The sequence below is a fragment of the Meriones unguiculatus genome, chromosome 3 (genome assembly GCF_030254825.1).
Source record: "Meriones unguiculatus strain TT.TT164.6M chromosome 3, Bangor_MerUng_6.1, whole genome shotgun sequence".
Lineage (NCBI taxonomy): Eukaryota > Metazoa > Chordata > Mammalia > Rodentia > Muridae > Meriones > Meriones unguiculatus.
In genome coordinates, this window is record NC_083351.1 from 70185117 (window position 1) to 70207795 (window position 22679).

Sequence of the window (22679 nt, forward strand, 5' to 3'; positions counted from 1 at the left end):
ATGAAATCTGGTGCCCTCTTCTGGCATGTAGGCAGAACACTGTATACATAATGAACAAATCTTTAAAAAATAAAAATTAAAAAAAAAAAAAGTAATCCTCTTGGTTGAGGGACTTGGGGCAAAAGGGTTGTGGGGACAAAGCATTAAGACAGGCTGAAACCCTCATGTCTTATTTTCTTCAGCTAGGAAACTCTCCATGCAAACCACCCCATCTCCAAAAAAAGCCAGTGTTAACAAATGGGCCCTGCGGACACCAGAAGGGAGAGTTTGCCTCATTTTACATTTCCAGTGTTTGTTAGGCGCCTCTCTGGGGGGGCAGAGGGCTGTGCAGCAGAGTGATTAACACTGCAGGTGCTTTGACCTTGGCAAGCAAAGAACTCAAGCCCTCTTTGTGTACAGTTCCTTGTCTAAGTAATCATCTTCTTTACCATGTAGTCTTGCTATAAGGACTGAAGGAAGTAACACATATACAGCACTGTGAATGGTTGCTGATATGCATCCGGTGTGTGTCGCCTGCATTTGGTCGTCAGTGTTGAAATGGAAGAGTGGGAATTTTCTTTTGTTTTGTTTGTTTCACATATAGCATTTATTCTGAAGTCAGGGGAGGTAAAGGAGTCATGGAAAGTTTATTGGAGAAGATGAGTTTTGACCTTGGTCTTGAAGGATGAAATTGACTGAGATTAGCAAATAGAAATCAGAACCACATTCCAGACAGGATCCTACAGGGATGGGGTCAGAGGCTTGCATCTGATCCTCTGGCTGTATTTTCTCCTTTGTGGCTCATTTCTATACTTCTTAGCTCCTTATTTCCTTTCATCATTTTAAAATGATGAAAATCATCTATTGCCATGACAACACAATGCAGTCATGAGCTCTTGCTGCTTTGCTTCTTATTCAGAAGTGGTGTCTGTCAAGGCCATTTGAGCAAATATTTCTCATTCCCTCCTATTGCTGTCTCTCCCACTTCCATTAACCAGCTCAGAATGGGATTGATAAACTGTCAATAATAATTAGAGACAGTGGTGGGATGAATCCCAGTAGTATTGACATGTCTGAGCCTGAAGAAATAGCAGCGGCAAGCTCACATGTATACTTGGTTTTTAAAGTGCGCCATTTAGCAGCTTCCCATTGTTCTAATCTGAGTAGTAGATTTACCTAGAGCACAGACAAGATTAGAAACAGAGCTATCAAACTAATTCATCTTTCCCAAATCTGTCATATATAAATCCAAAAAGATACAATGTTAAGCTGTGCCATGCTTGTTAGGTCATGGGGCTTCCCAGCTACAGACAAAGGGAAGAGCCTCATAAAGACTTTGAGAAGCTTTTCCCACCTCCTCCTTTGCAGATAACAAGACACTGACATGCACCATTCATTTCCTGCCAGGCTTCTAGCTCTCACAGGACTCTGCCCAGAAAACCTTCCTTCGATGACAGGGTGCTAGTTCACGATGCAGTTCATCGTGCCTTCAGAAAGTTCCAGCGGTTAGGAAAAATGCATCTGCGTTGAGATGGAGCTTTTTTACAATTTGCAAATCTGAGTTATGGATTCCAAATGGGCACAGTTTGAATTGTGGTCAGATTTGATTTGAAGCCAGATTACAGATTGGTAAAATTAGCACTGTGTGTGTGTTGCTACACTTTCTCACTTTCTAAATAGTTGATAGCTAAGGGGGGAGGCTCAGTGGGAACTGGCCAGGACCGGGTTTCTATGTAAAGTCCTCTCACTGAAGAGATTTGTTCCTCTTGACATGAACAGTAGACTGGATTTTATCTTGAACGTCTTTCATAATAAATCCCTGCAGGATATTCAACATGGGCCCTTTCATACTGCAAGCAATCTCTCCCATCTCCTCTGGTGATTTCAGGGTGAGTGAGAGCTGGATGGATCGTGCAGGTTCCCCAGGGTCTCACCTGTAAAGGTACAGCAGAGCAAGAACTAGAACACTGGGAGCCAACCTACAGACCCCGCCCCTGCAGCAGAACATACCCCCTTTTCTGGAACTTGTAAGAGGAGCCACTGTGTCTGGATTATTTAGTCAGATACAAGTGACAGGGACAGAAGCCCTGAGGAAGAACATTGCAGCATGCCTCCTGCATCCCCTTGGGAACTTGCCTGGAGTGAATGCTCCATTGCTGGTCCTGGGAGCACTTTGTGCCTATGCAGGTGGGAGGGAGACCCCAACAGCAGGACATCAAAGAGTTCTGCTCAGAGACCAGTGTTTCCTTTGACCACTCTCAACATAGAAAAGGCCCTTTCCCAGATCTTCACACTGGCTCCCACGTAGCTATTGCTTTTCCCTGCTTTTCAGGTTCAGGGATGTTTTCCTAGGGACTCACTCTCTAGTTCTTGGGACAGATCTCAGTTATGTGTCCCCCTGAGATCTGCTGAGGCAGTGTAAGCTTTTTACTGTGGATAAACCTATAGGCTTTTAAAAATTAGAAATAATTCATATGCTGTTAGGTCATGGGGAACTACACACCAATTCGCTGTGTGTAGTTCCCTAGAGAGATTGCACATTAGTTTTTTAAATTATGGTCAAACATGAAACTTGCCATTTTAACCATTCGGGGGCACTGATTGATTGACACCATTATCTATTTCTAAAACTTTGCTATCATTCCAACCCAATATTCTATGCCCTCTAATTAATTCTACATTTTTCTCTGTCCGCCCCCCCCCCCCAGACCTCTGGTATCTATAATCTATTTTCTTTTTGTATGAGTTTTCCTGTTCTAGATATTTCATGTGTTGAATCATGCAAAATTTGTTCCTGGTTATTTTTTGTGATACTTTCAAGGTGCAGAGCAGAACTTCACTCAGAAGGTTGGAGAGATGGCTGGACAGTTAAGAGCACATAATGCCTTTTGGTAGAGCTAGGTTGTATTCCCAGAACCTGTTGTCAGGAGGCTCACAACACCTGTAACTCCAGTTCAAGGGCGTCCTGACACCCCTAGCTGCTGCAGGCACCTATACACGGGTGTGCACACACGCACACACCAATTTAAAAAATTAAGTTAATGTGAAGGGCTGTAAATATATGTGACCAGTTCGTTCCTCCCCTTGTTTTGGGTTCCTAACAATTACCATCTGGAACACTCGGGTGACAGTGGTGGATGGCTTTGCGACATCCATTATTCTAACGGGTTATTGAGAAGCTTCTGTTTAACTTGTCATGCTGTTATACGGTCTCCCGCTGAGCTTTCATCTTCTCGAGGACATAGCATGTTTCTGTTTCTTTGTGCAGCTATTCCCTGTGGCACGACTGTAGATCTCCAAGATTCCAAACTAATGACTTGTCATTCTCTTTCCTATCAGTCTTCCGGCTTAGCACAGACTACAGAAAAAACTTCTTCTGCACATCCTTCCCTCATAAAATTCTTTGTGCCTGATAAGGTTTTGTGCAGAGCTGCTTTCCCCTGTTATATAAGGTAGCACAACTGATGAGAATACAATTTGAATATCCTTTATCCAAAAGGCTTGGGATGCCAGGCATGCTGGCACACGCCTTTAATCCTAGCACTCAGGAGGCAGAGGCAAGAAGATATATGAATTCAAGGACCACCTAGATAGTGGAGCCCTGTCTTTAATAAAACTTGGGACAGGGCCTGCACAGGTCTAAACCAGATGGGGCCCCAGCACGAAGAGAGGGAGTGGACACAGCCCCTGTCCCTAACTCAGAAGATCTTTCCAATTGGTGACCACTCAAGGAGAATGAGTTCTCCAGCAGAGTTTCACTGCCTACACACTGCCTGTGCGCAGGCCCCAGGCCCATCACTACGTGGCCAGCACAAAACTCATGCATTTTTGTTTCACACGGAGTTGTCTGGATGTTTTTACCTTACAGGTCATTTGCTTATATATTATGGTTTCTGATTTTGTGTTTTTGTAGGATTTCTCTGTGTGTTGGCATGTGTGTCTCTGCAGCTACATTTGGCTCTCTTGTTTTTCCCTGATTGTTTGTTTTGCTCTATTCTGATTTGTTTGTATGATTTTTTTGTTTCTTGGTTTTTTTGTTTATTTGTTTGTTTTTGATTTTTGTTTTTGGTTGCCTAGTGAGAGAGAAAGAAAAGGTATGGATTGAGGTAGGGAGGATCTGGAAGAAGCTGGGGAAGGAAAAACCATGATCAGAATATATTATATGAAAAAACTATTTTCAATAAAAATTAAAATTATTTTTTAAAAAGACTTGGAACCAAAAATGTTTTTAATTTCAAGTTTTCCACTGTACATATCCCCTGAAGGAAATTTCTCACATTTATTTTTAGTATGCCTGCTTTTTAACTATCAGGTCAGACGTGGGCTTTCCCGCTTAGGACACCATGGCAGCAATCAAAATGTTTTCAATTTGGGGGCATTTGGGATTTTGGATTAGGGAAATTCATCCTATAAATGACAGTTGATAGTTCATCTCATGAACTACTTAACATGTGTCATGTAGCATTATTTTCTCACCGAGTCCTGAGAACAGCTTCTGTTATTACTCGTATTATCATTGTCTAGACAACCAACCCCAGCTCGGAAGTTAAGGCCATGTCATCAGTGTATACTAATGTTAAACATCTGACTGGAAGTCCGTGTTCTAACCCATAGACCCAGCTAGGGCCCTTCTCCCTTAACCAGCAAAAATAGGGTACGTGGCCACTAGAGGAGTGGCCCAGCCCTGGCATCACTAGTGCTGGGTGTCAGGAGCAGGGGCCATGTTCCCCAGAGCTTTCACCTGACTGACTGCCCTTCCAGCCTCTGTAGGTTCACAGCCTTCTGACCTTCTGCTGACCTTCTGCTGGCCTTCTGCCTAGCTGCCCTTGAAAGTTCCCACTTCCACACTCTCCCTCGCCTTGGAAAGAAAGAGCCTGGGCCTTTGTCTGTGGCATAAGGCAAACCTCCTGGGGTAGGAGGGCCACTGGGAACCCTATCAAATCCTATAAATACTAGCGTTGTCCCATGTCAGATTAGCTGGAAAGTAGCCATTTTGCCTAGGCAATTGTTATTTCTTAAAAATAAATGATCAACGTACAAAAATAGATGAGCATCCATTTTTAAAACCTTGCATAATATGCAATAAGTTCCACATCTGTCATCCCAGCAGCCTGTCACCAAGCCACAGGCAGATGGAGCTGGTTCCCAGAGTAACCACAGGAGCGCAAAGCTCAATGGAAAACAAGTGCTGGCCAAGAGCCATTCCAAGCTAGCTCTTCCCTGTCTCCAGGGAAATAAAGTTCCAGTTAGAAATGAAGGCCAGGGGATGGGAGCCCTTCACTGGTGGCATCAGCACCCTGGAGACTTGCCTTTAGAGTTCAGGATTGTACTGTCTCCTGACATTGGCCAAGGGGGTAGGAACTCTGCAAGAAGGCCAGGCCATCCCTAAATATGGGTACCCAGGGGACCTGGATAACCTAAACACAATGACCCAAATCAGCTGTTTCCTCAACATTTCTGAATTGCTGCTGCTGAGATCTTCAGTGCCTCAGTCCCTCTAGCAGCATCCTGAATCACTGCACACCACTTCCCTTCTTGCCTACTCTCTGCTGATTCTCACAGGCTCAGAGTTCAAACTCAGGTCAGTTCCCTTCCAGCTTGGTCTTCCACCTGCCTGGTTCATCCAGGTTGTGTTTCATTGCTCAGACAGACTCCTGTTCTAGTGGTCAGAGGGGCTGCCACCCACCTCTATGGAATCCACCACACAGGCACAGCTTAGGTCACCTTTGAGTGTGTCATTCACTAGCTTCCAGAAGCATCAGTGTGCCCAGTGCACACTCTACCTGTCTTCCCGTGTACCCTGGTACAGGGCACAGCCAGGGTCCTTTCCCAGAACAGGCTCTCTGAACGGCTGATTTTCTTACCTCCCAGCCAGCCCACAGTTCTAACTTCTCCCTTTAACTTTGCAGCACGGTCTCCAAGCAAAGAAAAAATGTCATCAGCTGTGTCACAGTCCACGATTCTCCCTACTCCGACTCCTCCAGCAACACCAGCCCCTACTCGGTGCAGCAGCGCACAGGGCACAGCGGCACCAACGCCTTGGACACCAAGGGGGGCCTAGAGAGTCACTGCACCGGCAACCCCCGCACCATTATCGTACCCCCACTGAAGACTCAGGCCAGTGAAGTGTTGGTAGAATGCGACAGCCTAGGGCCAGGTAACCTGGAACCACAGCAAGCCCATAGCGTTTCTCTGCTTCCCTTGTTTTCTGCTTTTACAAATGCTAGTACTGGTGAAACAGGACATAACTAATTCTTTCAGGTCATCGACATTGTACACACAATTTTGTTCAAACAGCCACAGTGGGATTCTGCCCGTTAGAAAAGCATCGCATTCTACATAGCACGTTTTCCTTTGAAAATGCTGAAAGCATGGGTGTCCTCAGGGTGGCTCTGCTTCTGTCATGGTACACAAATAAACAATGAAAGCACCCCAATTTCTTACAGACTTGTTTGGACATTCCTAACCTCTTTATAGGGGCCCTATTGGTGGAGCAAGTGTCTGGTGAAGCAAGCACTTGCTCTGAACTTGCCATGAGGGGATCATGGGCCCTTTAGCAGGACTTTCCTTTGGGCAGAGATCTAAGCCCATTTCTGGAAGCTTTGCTTAAAGAACTAACAATTCCATGAGGCTTGCTCTAAACTGGGCCCTAGCAGAAAGCCATTGAACTTAGCCTTTGAAGTCTGGGCAGTGGTTCACGATAGTCTTACTCCACAGCCTCTCCTCAGTGTCTCCTTCACTAATGCTCACACACAAGAATTGGGAGGCTAAGCCAAAAGAGTCCACACTGTCTGTTCTTCTGCCGCATGCTGTCATCAAGCACAGCTAGGCTAGGTAGCACCTGCATGATGCCAGGAAGGGACACACTGTCAAGATTTGTCTAGATATGAAACACTATTATTCCTTGGTAGGGACCTTCCATGTCTCTCACCTGACATGGCCACAGGAGATACCTGAAATTACCCTGGAAGATAAGGATTCTCTGGTGGTTACTACATTGCCAGGCCTAGAAGACACAGGCTGCTGAGGTGCTGCCACTCAAGGTGTGGACTGTGATTAAGATGAGAACTCTGGGGACTTTTTCAGTTCCCTCCTGCAGCCAGCTTGCAATACTTTTCCAATGCTCGCAGCAAGCCTGTGACCAGGCCCCCTTTCTACTCCAAGCAACTCTGCCCAAAAAGAAATGGAAACAGGCTTAGGCTTCTTTCTTCCTCACCATCTGATTGGGGGTAGTCTGTGTGGGGTATGCTCCTCTAAGCACTCTCCCTGTGGCTTTACAGGTACCTCAGCTACTTTTTTCAGAAAATAGGCTAATTAAATACATCTGCCCTGCCCCCTCCCACTGCTGCTCATTTTCATGTCCCAGCTGCTCCCATGTGGAGATGATACAAGTTTCAAAGTCAGTTCTCTAGGGGTAAGAAGCAGAGTGTGGGGTCCACACTGCTGAGGCTGCTGAGCTGCTTTGCTCAGTGAGGGGTCTGACATGGAATGACTCCCATACAGACTCTCTAGTGTAAGTAACCTTCATAGTTACTCTGCATTTACTTACTATGATTTCCGAGCAAAAGAACTGCAAGAGCACGTTGATGCAGAGTGGCCCAGGCCATGTGCTACAGCTTGCCTGTGCTCTAAGCACATTTGCACGCACACACTGCAGGAATGGCCACAGAATTTACATTAGGATAGCGGTGGCCCTTTGCCACCTCACCCGCCTCTGCAGGAGAAATCAGTACCTGGATCTCTTGTCCCCTTCAGGACCAGGACCTTCCTACATCCAAGGCTTTTCCACGCTGACAGCTTGACCAGCTCCAACCAGTCCTCATGTCTCATCACCACAATAACATAATAGGTAGAATACCAGGCTCTTTCTAAAATTGTCATTTAGCCGACCCAAGCTGTACATCCCTTGAACTGATCGATTCTTCTTCTAACGTCATCCCAACAAAGCTTCTAGGATGCTGGACAAGAGCAGAGATCTGTTCATGGTCTGTCCCCAAGTGGGGAGGAGCCCAGTTCCAGCACACGAGCCAGGTACCTAGAGAGAAAGGGGAGTGCCACTGACCAAGGCTCGCTGCTCTCCATTTGACCCAAATCCAGCCTCAAAGAGCCAGCTGTGGGCTGGGCTTTGGAAACCTGACTGGCTTCGTTTGGGCTTAGTTCTCAACACTGTCTGCTCACTGGCACCTGGCTGCCTCTGGACTTCTGCGAAGCTCAATACACCGATCCCCAGACATCTCCTAAGGGACTTTGTTCAGTGGATAAGTAGGAGAGGCCTTGGGTATCAGTGCACAGTCAGATACGGGGACTTCATTCTGGGACCCGCCATCTCCTTCCCAGCAAATCAGATTTTCCTTTATTTGAGGTTGAGAGTCTCTTGAGAGAGAGGTGGGTGTTCTGCTCTGTCTTCTGTGTATATCACAATCTTCCGCCCCTAGGTTTCCAGTTCCCCTTGTCCCGGAGCCAGTATCTTTGATGGAACTCTTCACGACTCTGCCTTTACAACCTTGGAATTTGTCAAAAAGTTGATCCAGCCCAAGTCATTCAAATGCCCCATCTTTTATTATACATGGTTTCTTAATGTGCAGTGTCATCTCTTCTAAGAATGAGACATAGACCTATGTTTCAGTCAATTCCAGAAACTCAGTGTAGGAAATGAATCATTAACTATGAGATGCAATGTGAGAGTGCTCAGATCTACTTGGACTGGTGAAGATGAGGGGCTTATTGTCTTTCTTTCTTAAAGCATATTCTCTCCTCTTGGGCAGAGCCCTCCCCAGGCTTGTTCTTAGAGAGAAAATCAATGCCACCTTTGTGCATCTGTCTCATGCAGCACATTTCCCAGCTGGCATTACGTTCCTGGCTAGACTGGCACCTGGTGGCTCTGGGGCAGTGGGAGGAAGGCTGTCCTTCTACCTCCAAACCAAAGCCACACCAGAGCCATTTTCTTCTCAATTCTTTTTTCTTTAGATATTAAGGAATAGAGTTAACATGTTAACTGTGGCTTTTAAACCATACAGCACCAATAATGCAGTTAGTTCAGGGCTTCTTTTGTTCCTGCAGGCATTTAAACAATAGAACACACAGGATGTGTCTGGGACCTTCTGCCATACATGGTTGCCTAGGCTCTTGTGCAGGTCCTGAAGACGTGCAGTGACTATCTCCTCAAGACTGTGCCGCTTGCTGCTTGTCTGTTGTTGGCTCTCGGATACTGTTCAGTAAAGAGGCTATAGCTGATCCAGGTGTGGTGATCTACAATACCATCACAGAAAAAGCAGAGACAGGAGGATTTCAAGTTTGAGGGCAGGATGCATTACATAATGAGACCCCATCAAAAATAAGAGGGGAGAGGGTTTTGGCCTGTACATTTAGGTACTCTGTTCTGCAAAGCGTCACTCTAACTATATTCAGGGGTGAAGGTCTCACCCTGCCCAGCTGGACAGTTGAGGGCTATTCTGCCAAACCATTAGCATCTTTCTGTAGCCTCTGCCTCTGCCTCTTGCATTTATGCTTTGTGATGCCTCCTCATTGCCACTATCATCCCATCTGTTCCTGGGCATAGCAGGCAGCATGCCCTTGAGTGTATTGGTTAAAACAGCGTGCTCTAAGAAAGCTCTGGGCGCCCGTGGCCAGGCATTCAGAGCCATGTGAAGTGGCTGTTGCCCCTCTTCAATCTCCTGTCCACCAAGGCTGTGGTCTTCCACCCAGCAGCACCGACACCAAGAATGTTACAGTGCAGACTCATGGCACCTCCAGCTTCAGGGCTGGAATCACGTGGGCCAAAGTGTAGAGCTACGTCCTGGCTGGGCAGAAAGTCTCTCCACTGTCAGTAACATAGAACAGTTGTTATGTTCAGTTCTCAGGCCATTCCCTGGGAGAGTTAGTCTCATCCTGCCAGGGTCAGGAGAGCTGCAGGGTTATTTGTAGCTTCTGTTGTTCACCCTGGTTGTTTGTTAAGTCCAACCATTGGCATGATCACATCTGATCATCCTGGTTCCTTGGGGAAGGGACCAGGCAGGCCTCCTTCCTTCCACATACCTCCCAGGTATTGCTGTAACACTTCCCCCAGAGGCCCAGCGTGGGGCCCAGCTTAGGCCTGTGCCTTTACCCTTGTTTCTCCTAGCTACTTCCTTTGCAGCTCCAATCCACCATACAGCCAAGGGCCAGAGCCCAGCTGCCTCTTTAGAGTCAAGGTGAATGCCTAAACCTGGACAGTCTTGGGAACATGCCCTTCCTGCAAGGCTACTGTTTGGAAGGGGAGGGAGCACATCTTCTAGACAGCCAAGGATATGCCACTGACCTGTGACCTGTTCTTCCTCCCACAGCAATCAATACCAGTCACCACTCAGCCTCCTTCAAGTCCAAGTCCTCCAGCACCGTGACCTCCACCAGTGGCCACTCTTCAGGGAGCTCATCAGGAGCCATCACCTACCGGCAGCAGCGGCCAGGCCCCCATTTCCAGCAGCAGCAGCCCCTCAATCTCAGCCAGGTAAACCCCAGAAGCCACAGTAGGCAGTGTCCTAAAGGGACTGATGGCTTATTCCTACCCTAGACCAACCCTGGAAAAGGCGATATCTCTGGCTCACAGAGAGCCAGCCCCAAAGTAGAGTGATAGAGTACTTAGTGACCGCTGTGTCAGCCCAGCAAAGGGTGAGCACGGGGTCCTGCCATTGTCCTGGCCCCCAGGCTGTCCCTGAAGTTGCCTTGCTGCAGAGGGCCCTCTTGCCCAGCACGGCAGACCCATGGAAGGAGCACCTGAAGACTTGCACACACACCACAGTGATCTGGGCTCTCTACAGGAAAGAGGACTGTTTGCTTGGGCTGTTTCTGGAAGACCCCAGTTTTAGAGTGAGCTTTCACATTATGTGAGGAAAGCAGTCAGGGAGAGAAAAGGCCCTCTGATCCTGCAGCCAAGTGTCCCACTGGCTTTGCTCCAGACTTGCTGAATGTCACCCTAGTCTGGTGACTGGCCAGACAGACGTTACCTTCTCAATCCAAGCAAATTTTCATGTTCTCTGCTTTTGAAGGAAAGCATCTGTTTTCACTGTTGCTTCCCATTCTGTTCTTCCTCCTTCCCTAACACAGTCCCTCTGCTACTTTTTCCCCCTTAGGCTCAGCAGCACATGGCTGCAGACCGCACTGGGAGTCACCGTCGACAGCAGGCCTACATCACTCCTACCATGGCCCAGGCTCCATATACCTTCCCGCACAACAGCCCTAGCCATGGCACTGTTCATCCACACCTGGCTGCGGCTGCCCACCTCCCCACCCAGCCTCACCTCTACACCTACACAGCGCCCACGGCCCTAGGCTCCACCGGCACCGTAGCCCACCTGGTGGCATCCCAAGGCTCAGCACGTCACACTGTGCAGCACACTGCCTATCCGGCCAGCATTGTCCACCAGGTTCCTGTGAGCATGGGACCCCGAGTCCTGCCCTCACCCACCATCCATCCCAGTCAGTATCCGGCCCAGTTTGCCCACCAGACCTATATCAGCGCCTCGCCAGCCTCCACCGTCTACACTGGATACCCACTGAGTCCTGCCAAGGTCAACCAATACCCTTACATATAAACACTGGAGGAGGCCCTCGGGGAGGGGGTAGAGGAGCTCCCAGACCGACCTGGGGAGCTGGTATTTTATACTGCAGGTGCCGCACACAAACAATGCAAATGGGGCAGGGAGGGGGGCAGCTGGGGCACAAATGAAACTTGAACTAGGAAGTGGGAGGACTTAGAGCAGAGGAGGACATTTTAAAAGGTGGGGTTTAAGGAGGGGAAATCTATGCTTTTATTTTAAAAAAGAAAAAGGAAAAAAAAAGAAAAAGAAAAATGTTAGTAACAAAAGAGGAAAAAAGAAAAAAAAAAAACACAGCTCACAAACCCATTCTGCACCAAACTGGAAAGGAAAAGAAGAGCTACAGGAAGATTCTGGAAGCAAGGGGCCCCAGTTTTTGAAGAACTTTATGAACTTTTTAAAGATTATTTTCATATGGCAGCAAGTGACATTGAAGAACTTGCTGTCAGGGACACCTGATACGGAAATCCAATAGATTTTTAATTAATTGAACATGAAAATTAGGGATTCTTCCAGAACTCCAAAAGGGTCAACACCTCTTTCAAATGTCAGGCCATGGCCCAAGGAGGCTCATATTTTAGGGGTTAGTCTGGGGTTGACAAAGCCCAGTCTATCAAATAAGTTCTGGCTTATTTGTCAGAAATAGTGGGGTCAGCCAGACTAATGAAAGAACTCCCTCCCCACCCCCCTCCCAGGAGAAGGGCAGGGTTTCTCTTTTGGAGCATTCTGGATAGATCTCTAAGCAATGTTATTTCTCAGATGTCATTAATAATGTGTGTTGACGTCTCTTTTTCTTTTCTGGGCTTTTGTTTTCCCTTTGAACCCACCTCTAGTCGTGTAGCATAGGGCTAGTGGTGGTCGTGGACACCCTAGTAGAATGTAGCACCTTGCGCCCTTGTTTCCCACCTTGTGTTCAACTCCAGTGATACCAATAGACTATTCCTCAATAGAATTGCACAAAAAAAAAGTGATATAACATAGGCATGGAACCAATGTGGTGGTCCAGATGAACGAGTGAGTGTGCTTGAGCACGTGTGGGTGTGAACGGGGCTGCCACCCTCCCCGAGTGTCCCTTGGCACCGCCGTCACAGCCCTTGCAGTCTTGATTTTACATCATTCCCTCCTAGTGCCTTAACGACCGACAGACAGACAGACAGACACAGCGAAGGGTTTACTTCCACTGGTACTCCAAGAAACCGATTGGGGCTGGTCAGCTATGTTCTCAGCTCTGTGTTAAGCTGTTATAGAGTTTTACTTGGGTCTTTGTTTTTGCATTGTTTTAATGTCATGTGGATTGTCTTTCCTGGGCTCTTTGTGAGCAGAAGGATTTCAGAGAAGCCGGCCTAACTGAAAGGGGAGAATCATGGATCTCAAGAGGGATGTGGGAGCTATCTAGTGGGGCACACTGGTGACAGAGCTGGTTCTTTTGGTGAGTTCTGCTTTGAGGGCAGAGATCCAGAGAGACTCCCTGCCTGCGCTACCCCTGCCCTGCCGTGTATGGCACTAGGGGGTCTTAGGAATGTCAGCTTTGCCAGGCATCAGCCTCAGCCTTTAAGCCCACCACCTCCTTCTTGGAGACATATGGGCAGAGGGCAAGAGACCTGTTCCCATTTCTGGTTACTTCCCCAGCCCCTCCCTCCCACAAGAAGCCTGGTAATCTCAGATGCACGTGCGTATTTCTCCATCAGCTCCAGAGGCTGTAGGAAGGCTCCTAGTTTTGCCAGCTCTCTCCTACTGCAGACTCCACTGCTAAGTTTGCTGTCACTCCTATCCTGAAATTAACCTAAGTCTCTCAAGACAGTTTGATCTCTGCCGTTTAAAGATTCAGTGAGCAGAGGGGTGGAGGGCCACTTATGAGGTGGCCAGTGGCCCACTGCACTTGGGAAAACATTCCCGTGGACAATTAAACCTCCAAAGAAATCTTCCCAGAACCCTCTTTGCACCTGTGCTGCATTCTGGATGTTTGCTCCAGCTCTGGACAGTGGAGTGGATAGGTGATTTCTATTCCTACTGAAAAACTGGAGCCATGGATATTAGCAGCAGGTATGGATTGTTTGATCCTAACGTGGCCCTAGCTGGCCCCCATCCACATCTTCAGGTAGAGAGGTCTCTGGCCAGCAGTACAGCATCTTCTAGCCTCCTTTTCCGCCCTCCCTCTGCAGGCCCTGAGCAATGTACTGGGAAAGGCTTTCCTCGCGATGTCTGCCCTCCTTCAGTGACCAAGCTTACTTAGCTTTTAGCTGTGAAAAACTCTGAAAACTTCCCCACCATCAGTTCTTGTAAAGACAAGTCCCAAACTGGGTATGTCTCAGTGCATGGGGCATGGCCTGCCCCACCTCTAGCCAAGGACATGAAGTGGAATGGATGGTACAGGCCTGTAGTAAGCAGCTGCATTTTCCTCATCCTCGTCAGAACCCCTTTAGCCCAAGACTGCTTTCTCTAGAAGTGAGGCAACAGGAAAAGAATCTGTTCAGAGAGGGAGCAAAGTCTTTGGAGAACCCCTGAGCCAGAGGCTCCTAGAGCCCAGCAGTTTGGAAACCCGTCTGTCACATAGTCTGCAGTGGCCAGGTGGCAGATGATATGGGCCCCAGGCTCCCATGGGAGCTTCTCATACTAAGTCACCATACTAAGTCTTTGCTGAAAGTGGGCCTGGGTTTGCCTCACTGTGTGGCAGCACCAAGAGGCCAGCACATCCTAGAGCTGCTCTTCTAGGGGGTTGGGGGATGGATCTCTTTTTGTCTGCTTATGTTGAAGCTTTTCTCCCACACGTGTCCTTCCCTTTCTCCTTCCAGATCAGGAATGGATGCTCCTTGCTGCTCACAAAGTTAGTATTATTGTACTGATTATTTGTATTATGCCACTGTAATTATGATTATCACCTTGTTGCTATTTTAGTCAGGGTTTGAAGTACACATTTATTCCAAGGATCTTTGTGTTTCCTTTGTAATATTTAAATTTATTTTATTCTAGCTGTGCGTATATGAGTAGACTGGAGGGACATACAGATGTCAGAACAGGAAAGGCCCTAGAATTAGGAAAATCGTTTCTAGCATCTCTGTCCCATAAAGTGCTGCAAAAAAGACCTGCCACAAAGCAGAGATTCAGATACATTGGGGCCTTCCTCTTTGCACAGCCCACCTGTGGTACACAGCCACTGTCTTTTGGACCCTTTGGCAGCTTCTCTCACAGTCTCTGTGCTTTCCTCCATGTCAGAACTACTGATCAGATTTTAACCTGCCTCACATCCAACATTTAGCATAAAAAGGCCCTCTCTCTAAGCTGCCCTAGACCTTTTCTCTTCCCTACTCATTCCCTTTAGTATATTTGGAAATAAGTCACAACTTATCTCCTCAATGCAGAAAGTGGTCCCACCTAAAAGCCATTGGGTATAGTGAAGGTGACGGGCAACCAGTGCCTCCTTGTGAGGTATTTCCCTCGTCTTCCCATTTCCCTGGGCTGCTTCTTCCCAGACATACTCTCCCAGCACACAATTTCAGGGAGCCAAGTAAAGGAATAGGGAGGACACAGCGCCTCGCAAAAAGTCCAGCAGCTGCTCAGACTGCCAAGTCCCTTCTAAATCACTGGCAAGTGAAGGGCACAGTAGGCCCTTGTAGCCACCCCTTCCTTCCCTGGCTGTGCCCTTCAGTGCCAGGGCTGTAGTGGTGGTTGTGTATATACTGTCTGCTACCATCCAGAAACAACAGGCCCCCGTGAAGAGAAGACTGAGGCAATAGCTTCCCCAAACAGAAGACCACCACTTTGCAAACCTTCATCCCACAACCACCCCTACCTTGATCTCGAGTCCCATGTACAGTGCTGATGCATCAGGAGCCACACCTGACCCCAGCTAGTTAGCGTCCTCACCCAGCTTCCCAGCAAGGTGCTCAGCACTTCATCCCTTCTGCAAAGAAGATGGAAGGAAGGCTGCTGCCCTTAGAACTGCACTCAGTGGAAGGAGGCCCTCTCAGGCCTTGTATACCGAGTGTCCCTGGTGTGCCCTCTGGGCCTTCTCTAATGAAGAAACACTGCTCAGCATGAGGAAGAGGAGACGGTCAGCTCAAGGAAATAGGTCTGTAGCACTTGTGACCCTCAGGTCAGCAGACTGTTGCTCGCTGGGTTCTTACTGACCATCTGGGCCCTGGCACCCATGTCTCTGTGTTAGTGCGTCAGGCGATGTTTCAGGAAAAGCGGATGAGCAGGCCAATAGGCAAGGCTGGTGTTAGTGCCACTTAGCCCTGTGGAGTGGATGCGGTTGATGTGATTCAGAGGGAAAGGGGACAGGGCAGCCCAGTGTCCCTGACTGTACTGAGTTTCTCCCCTTCCTGGTGGCAAAGTTGTTTGCAGCTCTAAAAGCCAGTTTGGCTTTGTTCTCTTTGCCTCTGAGGGCTGGAACTGACCCGCCACAGTGTGGAGCAGGGCAGGAAGGGAGGTTAGCACAGCTGACAGGACCTCCCTGAACTGGGTCTCAGGAGTTGCACACACTCATTTTGAACAGTGTGTGGTGGAAGAGTGGTCTGGGGGATCGTGAGTGAGGGGTTAATGTTCTTGGAAACCAGTGTGCGGTGCAGAGGAGGCTTAGGGAAGTGTTGCTGGTGGTTCATGGTGGTGAGGGTGACTGGGTCCCCACCCTGGCCCTCCTTCCAGGTTCAGCATCTGTCTGAGGGAGGGTAGGACATGGGCGTGGCTCTTGCTGACCTGCCAAGTAGCTGCTAGGACAGAAAAGAGAAAGAAGAAAATTGCTTAGTGCCCTCAGCTAGCAGACAGAATTCCACCAGAGGCATATAATCCTTTCATGGCCCAGTCTGAGGCTGCACAACCCCCAGGCAGCCATTGCACAACACATTCTGACCCAGGGTCTCACATGCTGTGCTCCTCATGTTCTTCCCTTCGTGTGTGCTGTACAGATTTCCAGTGGGGAAGCCTAAAAGTTAAGCAGGCCAGAGATGTCCTTACCAAACTGGAAAGGAAAGTAAAACTGTCCCTTTCTATAGCCAAAGAATCTTTTCAAAGACACCTCTAGAGATGGACAAATGTCATTCCTTGTGCCTTTCTGGGCAATAATGACTTCAATGATGCAATGTCTCTCTGTCCTGCCTCCTTTTTTTTTTTTTTTTTTTTTAATTCCATTGCATTTATTTCAAAACCATTCTTCTTCAAGGAGGAGTGGAGTGGTGGCCCTAAATGCTGCTGCTCCTGGGGAACTGCGGTCCCTACAGTGCTCGTTTGTGCTTAACTGATCTCATGGTACTGTGGGAAGCTAGAAAACAAGCAAGCAGACCTTCCCTGATGAGCCCACACTGTGTGGGACTGTGTGGGACTAGCTTGCGATGGCAATATCTGTCCACTTGCCTGGTCACTACAGACAGCCTCAGACACACATGTCACACCACTAGAGAACCAAAGATGGCAAAGTGAGGCTTCCTTAATCGCAAAAGAAACCTCTTGAACACTTCGGCACCATGGCTCACTGGAGTGACCAACTGAGGAAAGGCTTCCCAAGTCTTTGGGCAGCTTGTAAGAGGTAACTCAAGGCAGTCTCTTCCCTTCTGACTCAGTTGCCAGAAGAGAGGTCCTGCAGGCTCTCTGCCACAGAATTTCATGCTTCCTGGCTCCTAAGCTGAAATCCTTCCCCACCCCACAGTCCTTTCAGGGTTGCTCATCTCAGACCCATACAGGAGAACATTACACTGATTGCCTCTTGCTGCAGACCAGCAGTATCCCTCATGTAAGGACCAGCAGTATGCCAAGCCCATTCTGAGCACCCTCTCAAGGCCCATCACAGCCACCCATCCCTGGGAATAAGTGGACATCCCCTACTTGGCAGATGAAAAAGCTGGCCCTATGAGTGAGTGTCATGTGTAAAAGGAAAAGGTGATACATCTCAGAATCCCTGAGTTTCTAATTCTATTTTTTGTTAGTCAGGACTTAACTGAGGTGGACTTGTGTTTCCCTATTTAACTAACTGCAGTGAGCAGCCTGCTATCTCTAATGAGCCATTCACCGACGCTCCCATTCCCTGTGTGCCAAACACTGTGCTAACCGCTGGAGGAGCCCGTGACGAACGGCAGCACCACCACAGGTGAGGCAGCTGCTTTACAGAGCCTGTAACCCGCCCAGGCTACCCAGCAAGTAAGAAGGAAAGTCAGGTCTTGACATTTTGTCTGCTTGGCTCCAGAGCTGAGCTCCCGGACATCAGCCTCAGCTGCCTCCCTTGTGTAGCAAAGACAGTCCTTTGCAGAATGTCATACCCTGCCTTCCCTGTACGAAGCTCTGTGCAAAGGGTTCTGGGGTTGGATGCACATGGATAATGCAGAGTTTGGTGTGAGGAAAACTCTGGGGAGTTTCTCTGGATTCCTAGAATTCCTTTCAGGTTTCTTTCCAGCAACTAGCTTTAGTCAGCTGCTACAAGTCTTACAAGAGTGAAGGGAAAGTGTTCTTTTCTTTTAAATAAATAACTTTTTTTTTCTTGCTTATAGTTAATCCTAGAAAGGCAATACTGAAAGTATATATTTTTTTCCAAAATGCTATTTTTTAACTGTACTTGATAAATATCATGACAACTCTGATCTCTGTAATAGATAGACCCACCTTTCAGCTCTGGACAGAACCAAAAGCCAGGTTCATGCCAAATCTGTAAATACCTTGTGGGTCTGTGTCCAGGAACTTTTTTTTTTCTATGAAGAAACAAAAAGGGGGGGGGGAACAAGATGACTTTGGGAAGAGGAACAGAATGGTGTGTCCTTTCAAGAGGCGCCCTTCTCAGAGACTGACAACAGCATAACTGAGCAAAGCAGCCAGCCCCAGGAAGAGAGGCAGCCTTGGCTGCCAAGAGGTTGGAGTGCTACAGACACGGTTTCAGGTCACTTGAGAGATGACAAAAATCTAGAAATGCTTTAGGACTAGACTTCAGCTTCTTCAAACTTTTATTGTGCGCTATGAGTATCTACTCAGTTGTTTTGGTTGGGTTTCCTGTTTCTCTTTTCTTTTAAAAATGTCTTTACTGACCGGCTCCAGGCTTGTTTGCCTAGATTCTTAGGTCGTTTACACGAGTTCTAAATTCTTCTAGAACTTTAAAATCCATTGGAAGCAAACCCAGCTAGTGTGGATCTGAGATTCTAGTTGGTGTCAGTAGGTGTTCTAGAACTCCGACAGAGCACCTAATGATGTTTTCAGAAGGTTTTAGCTACATTATCTTACACAAACTGTGACCTAATGGCAATAATTACCTCAAATGTGGGCATTTGTCCTGGTTTTAGCCTTTTTTGAAATCATGTAGCCAGCTTGATCTTGTGATTTAAAAGACTATGAGTTCTCTCTGGGCTGAAAGTTGAGGATTGATGCATACCCTGGTCACTGTTGCCTAAGTGAATTCGGAGACTAGCTCATCACTACACTAGAAGTGAAACCAAGACGAGATGACTCTGTGTCATAACCAATGTGATGTTCAAGTGCACGGGGAACCTGTTTCTCACTACTGTAACATGCCCTTTGATTTCTCCAATATCAAGTAAACTACACAATTGACTGTAGATACTCAAGCATACTTCTGGCTACATTTTATAGTTAAAGTATTTTATAGTTTACATTTAACCTGGTACTTTTTAAAAAGAAAATTGTTTATAACTGACATCTTCAACCACAGTGATTGACTGGCTCTTGTGTTAGAAGCTGTGTCTCCCCAAGGCAGGCATGTTCCACTCATACTGTTGTGTAGCCCGATATGTGTGTTTCCCTTATTGTTGCTTCCCAGTGAACCTGAGAGAATGTGAAAGGAAGTCTAGAGGGATGGGAAAGGGTGAGTCCTGAACCTGGGCCAGATTCAGAGTCCTGCGCCGTGCTGCATCGGTGCTCTCTTCAGCACGGAGGGCATCGAGGCATGGGCCCTGCTCCATCAGGTCTGTCTTGATTCGAATGACTCCTTTGTGACTAGCTCGCTCACTGCCCGGAGCAGCTCTGAAGATACGGCTGCTGTTTCAGGGTCCCCGCTGAACCTTGGCCAGCATTTTAAGAGGGAGAGCTGTACCTCTGGGCCCATGTTCACTGACTGGGTCTTTTCTTTGAAACAAAACCCACGTAAAAGGAAGTGTACTTTAATTTCCCATTGTCTGGCTAAGATGTGAACCCAGTTCAGAGCGTGGGCCTTGGCTTCTGAGCTAAAGGAGCTGAGGGGTGAGGGGAGTGCAGGATGGTCCATGGAGACCGGGTCCACAGAGGGGATTTACAGTGACTGAAATGCGCTGCAGAGACAAGAGTGGGCTCCACTGTAAGCAGAAGCCAAGAAGTGTCAATTTCCCGACAGTCTTGTTGGGTTTGGGTTTGGGGTTGTGTTGTGTTGTGTCAACCCAGTGTGGACTGGGTTTGTTTGAGTTTTGTCCTCTCTTGTGCCGTCGCTGAACTGCGGCAGCCCTGTGGCGATCTGTGGTGTGATGTGGTCATTCCTCCAAGCAGACACCTTGGGAGCTCCAGCACCCCAGCACCAGGGTCTGCCCCCTCCCATGCTTGCTTTGCGCCTGTGGCTGGTGCTCACAGCGTGCTCTTGTGACCTGTTAGAATGTCTCTTATCTCACCCTTTATAGTCATACTCCCAGGCTCCTGCCGTGTGTGTGTGTGTGTGTGTGTGTGTGTGTGTGTGTGTGTGTGTGTGTGTGTGTCATTTCCTTTGCACTAATAAACCAAATAAATTTTGTGTCATTGTCTTTGGAGCTAACCCATGTTTTTAAAAATGAGAGGTATAAAAATGGGCTTTTCGTTGTTATTTGAAAAGTCAATACTGTATTTTAAAAAGGGCTCTGCTGTCCGCTCTCTTTAGTTCCCTCTCAACCTATTTCCAAATGAATCTCTCCTGGCCCCACCCCATTGTGTTAGCTCACCTCAGGCCTCCCTACTGTCACCACAGATCCATGCTCAGGCACTCAGGACTCCCAGAAAGCCTAAGAGCCAGCTAGGAGGCTTAGCCCTGGGAGCCTGCTCCTGCCTCCTTGGCTGCCTGTGGGGCTGCTGGGCGGTCTATCTGCTATTGCTGTGTCAGTACTGTGGCTCCCGTTAAGAGGAAGGACATGGGAAGTTGACTGTACCATCCTCTAGCTTTCTGTGACTCCGAGTGGAACACACACACACCCCCCACATGCCCTTCAAGGCAGAGGTCCTGTCCATACTGCCTCCAAGTCTGTTGGCTTCCTGGCCTTCCATATCCCTCTCTCTTGTGTTGCTGCCCTCTGACAGCTGGCTTTCTTCCATGGGTTACCCAGGGCACACAATCATTTCTAGCCCCCAAAGCACCCTTCACTCGTTTGTGTGTGTTTTTTAACCAAATGAAGTTGACAAGAAAGGCGTATGTTGGGGCTGCAGGATTCCTAGTGTAGTAGAAGACTGTATAGTAGAGATGGTGATATATATGTTTGTGTATATATATATATCAAGCCAAATTTCTGATAGAAAAAAAAGTATAGCTTTATGGATGAGAAAGAAGAGGAGCCCTTTAGAGGTTGGAGCCAGCCTCAATGTGTCCAATGAACAAGACACCTGCTCTTTCACACGCAGCTAAGGCCTCAGCACCTAGCCCTCGCCATCCACCTCACTGAGCTGGGAGGCCCTGAGGCCTCTGCTGCTCTCCCTGGGTCGCCAGCAACAGAGGCCTGGGAGAGTGAGGGGACACAGATCAGAATGACTGGAATTTCTCATCCCGTTTTGCGCTGACTACATGAATTGAGCTGCAGCCTGATATTTATCATGTTTCCAAAATGTGGTACCATGAAGATGGCAAGAGAGATCTGTAGCAATGCTTAGCTTTCAGCTGCCTGTGAGTTCAGGATGCTCGGGACAGAAAGACACGCTCCCCAGAACAAGAACAGGGAAAAGGGGACCTGGCAGAGCCCATCCCCCAATCCAAGGAAGGAGGCCCCTCCCCCAGGTCATCTCACCCAGATCTTTCTCCGCCAGCTCAGCTCAGCTCAGCTCAGTCTTGATAACCTCTTGGAAGCCCTGGCCTGTCGTGTTCCTTCACTGTACGGTTTCTGTAATAAAGTGTTAATCCATGTTAATCTGTGTGGGGATTATTGCGTGCAACAGTATTTTCTTGTGTACCTCTTTTTCCTCTGTGACGTGTCCCTTCTTTTTTTTTATTTATAAATGTCTACTTTTTTTAAAAGACAAACCAGTGTGTCGTAGACTTCTATGTAACCTGTTCCTTAGTCTCATTATAGGTATCTTATAAGGATGGATATTTTACTTGGCTTTAGAATGTTTTTCAAGAAAACTAATTCTTAACTGATGAAGTTGTTGCTACTAAAATGCTTGTTTTCATCATGACGTCGTGCGCTTCTAAATTAATCATCATTTTCGTTGTAGAAAAATGGAGTGAATTTATATTAGTCTTGGAAACTAATAATAGCATTGTAAATTTATGAGATGATTTTAACAGAAAAATATAGAAGAATATAGTTATTTTAATTGTAATATTACTAACTGTAGGGTGAGGAAGGGGGGTCCTGTTGTGGTGAACTCTGTTATAGCTTGTTACTCAGTTTCTTTTTGATCATTTTTTTCGGTCTCTGAGGTGAAGCGAGTTATTAATTGGATCTGTAAACTCACATATGCATATTGTATATGTGTAGAGATGTGATCACACTGTCTTGGAATTACATTAAACTGTTTGGAATCACAGTTCTTTGCCCAGCGGCTTCCTTATTCAGAGCCTTACTAGAGGGCACCATTCCAAGTCACTGCTCACCCTCACGCTGCAAACAGGAGCTGTCCCGTGGCTGGCAAGAGGTGGGCCTGGCGGCCACTTCACTGTCCGTCCCTGTGCTAAACGTCTCCTGGATCCCCGCTGCCTCTTCCAAGCCACCCTGACCCCATCTGTGTCCACATTCTTCCCGAGACTCGACCCTCTGCTGTCCTGTGAGCTTGCCAGCATTCCTCCCAGATCTGCTTCTCCACAGACAACCTCCATGTGGCACAGCCCTGCTGCCCCTCCTGCTCTCCCTCCCGACGCACCCCACCTCGGGGAGCCTAGAAGATGCCACACGCACCCCTAGGCACAGCTCCTGGCCTCAATGATTTTGTTGCTTTGGTTTTGGTTTTTACCAATATCTAGAAAATTTGCCATTCCTTTCTCCCCAGCCCATC

The 22679-nt window shown here is 47.7% G+C and overlaps 1 protein-coding gene across 4 annotated transcripts in view; it reads left to right on the plus strand.

The window, feature by feature from the left end:
- Hipk2 (homeodomain interacting protein kinase 2) overlaps positions 1–22214 on the plus strand; it is a 197692-nt gene extending 175478 nt beyond the window's left edge. For all 4 annotated transcript variants that reach the window (XM_021632133.2, XM_021632135.2, XM_021632136.2 and 1 more), the window contains exons 13-15: positions 5889–6136; positions 10302–10465; positions 11088–22214. In XM_021632133.2, coding sequence (XP_021487808.1) covers positions 5889–6136; positions 10302–10465; positions 11088–11549 — 874 coding nt within the window. In that variant the 3' untranslated portion in view covers positions 11550–22214. The remainder of the gene's footprint in view (positions 1–5888; positions 6137–10301; positions 10466–11087) is intronic.
- The last annotated feature ends 465 nt before the right edge of the window (positions 22215–22679 follow it).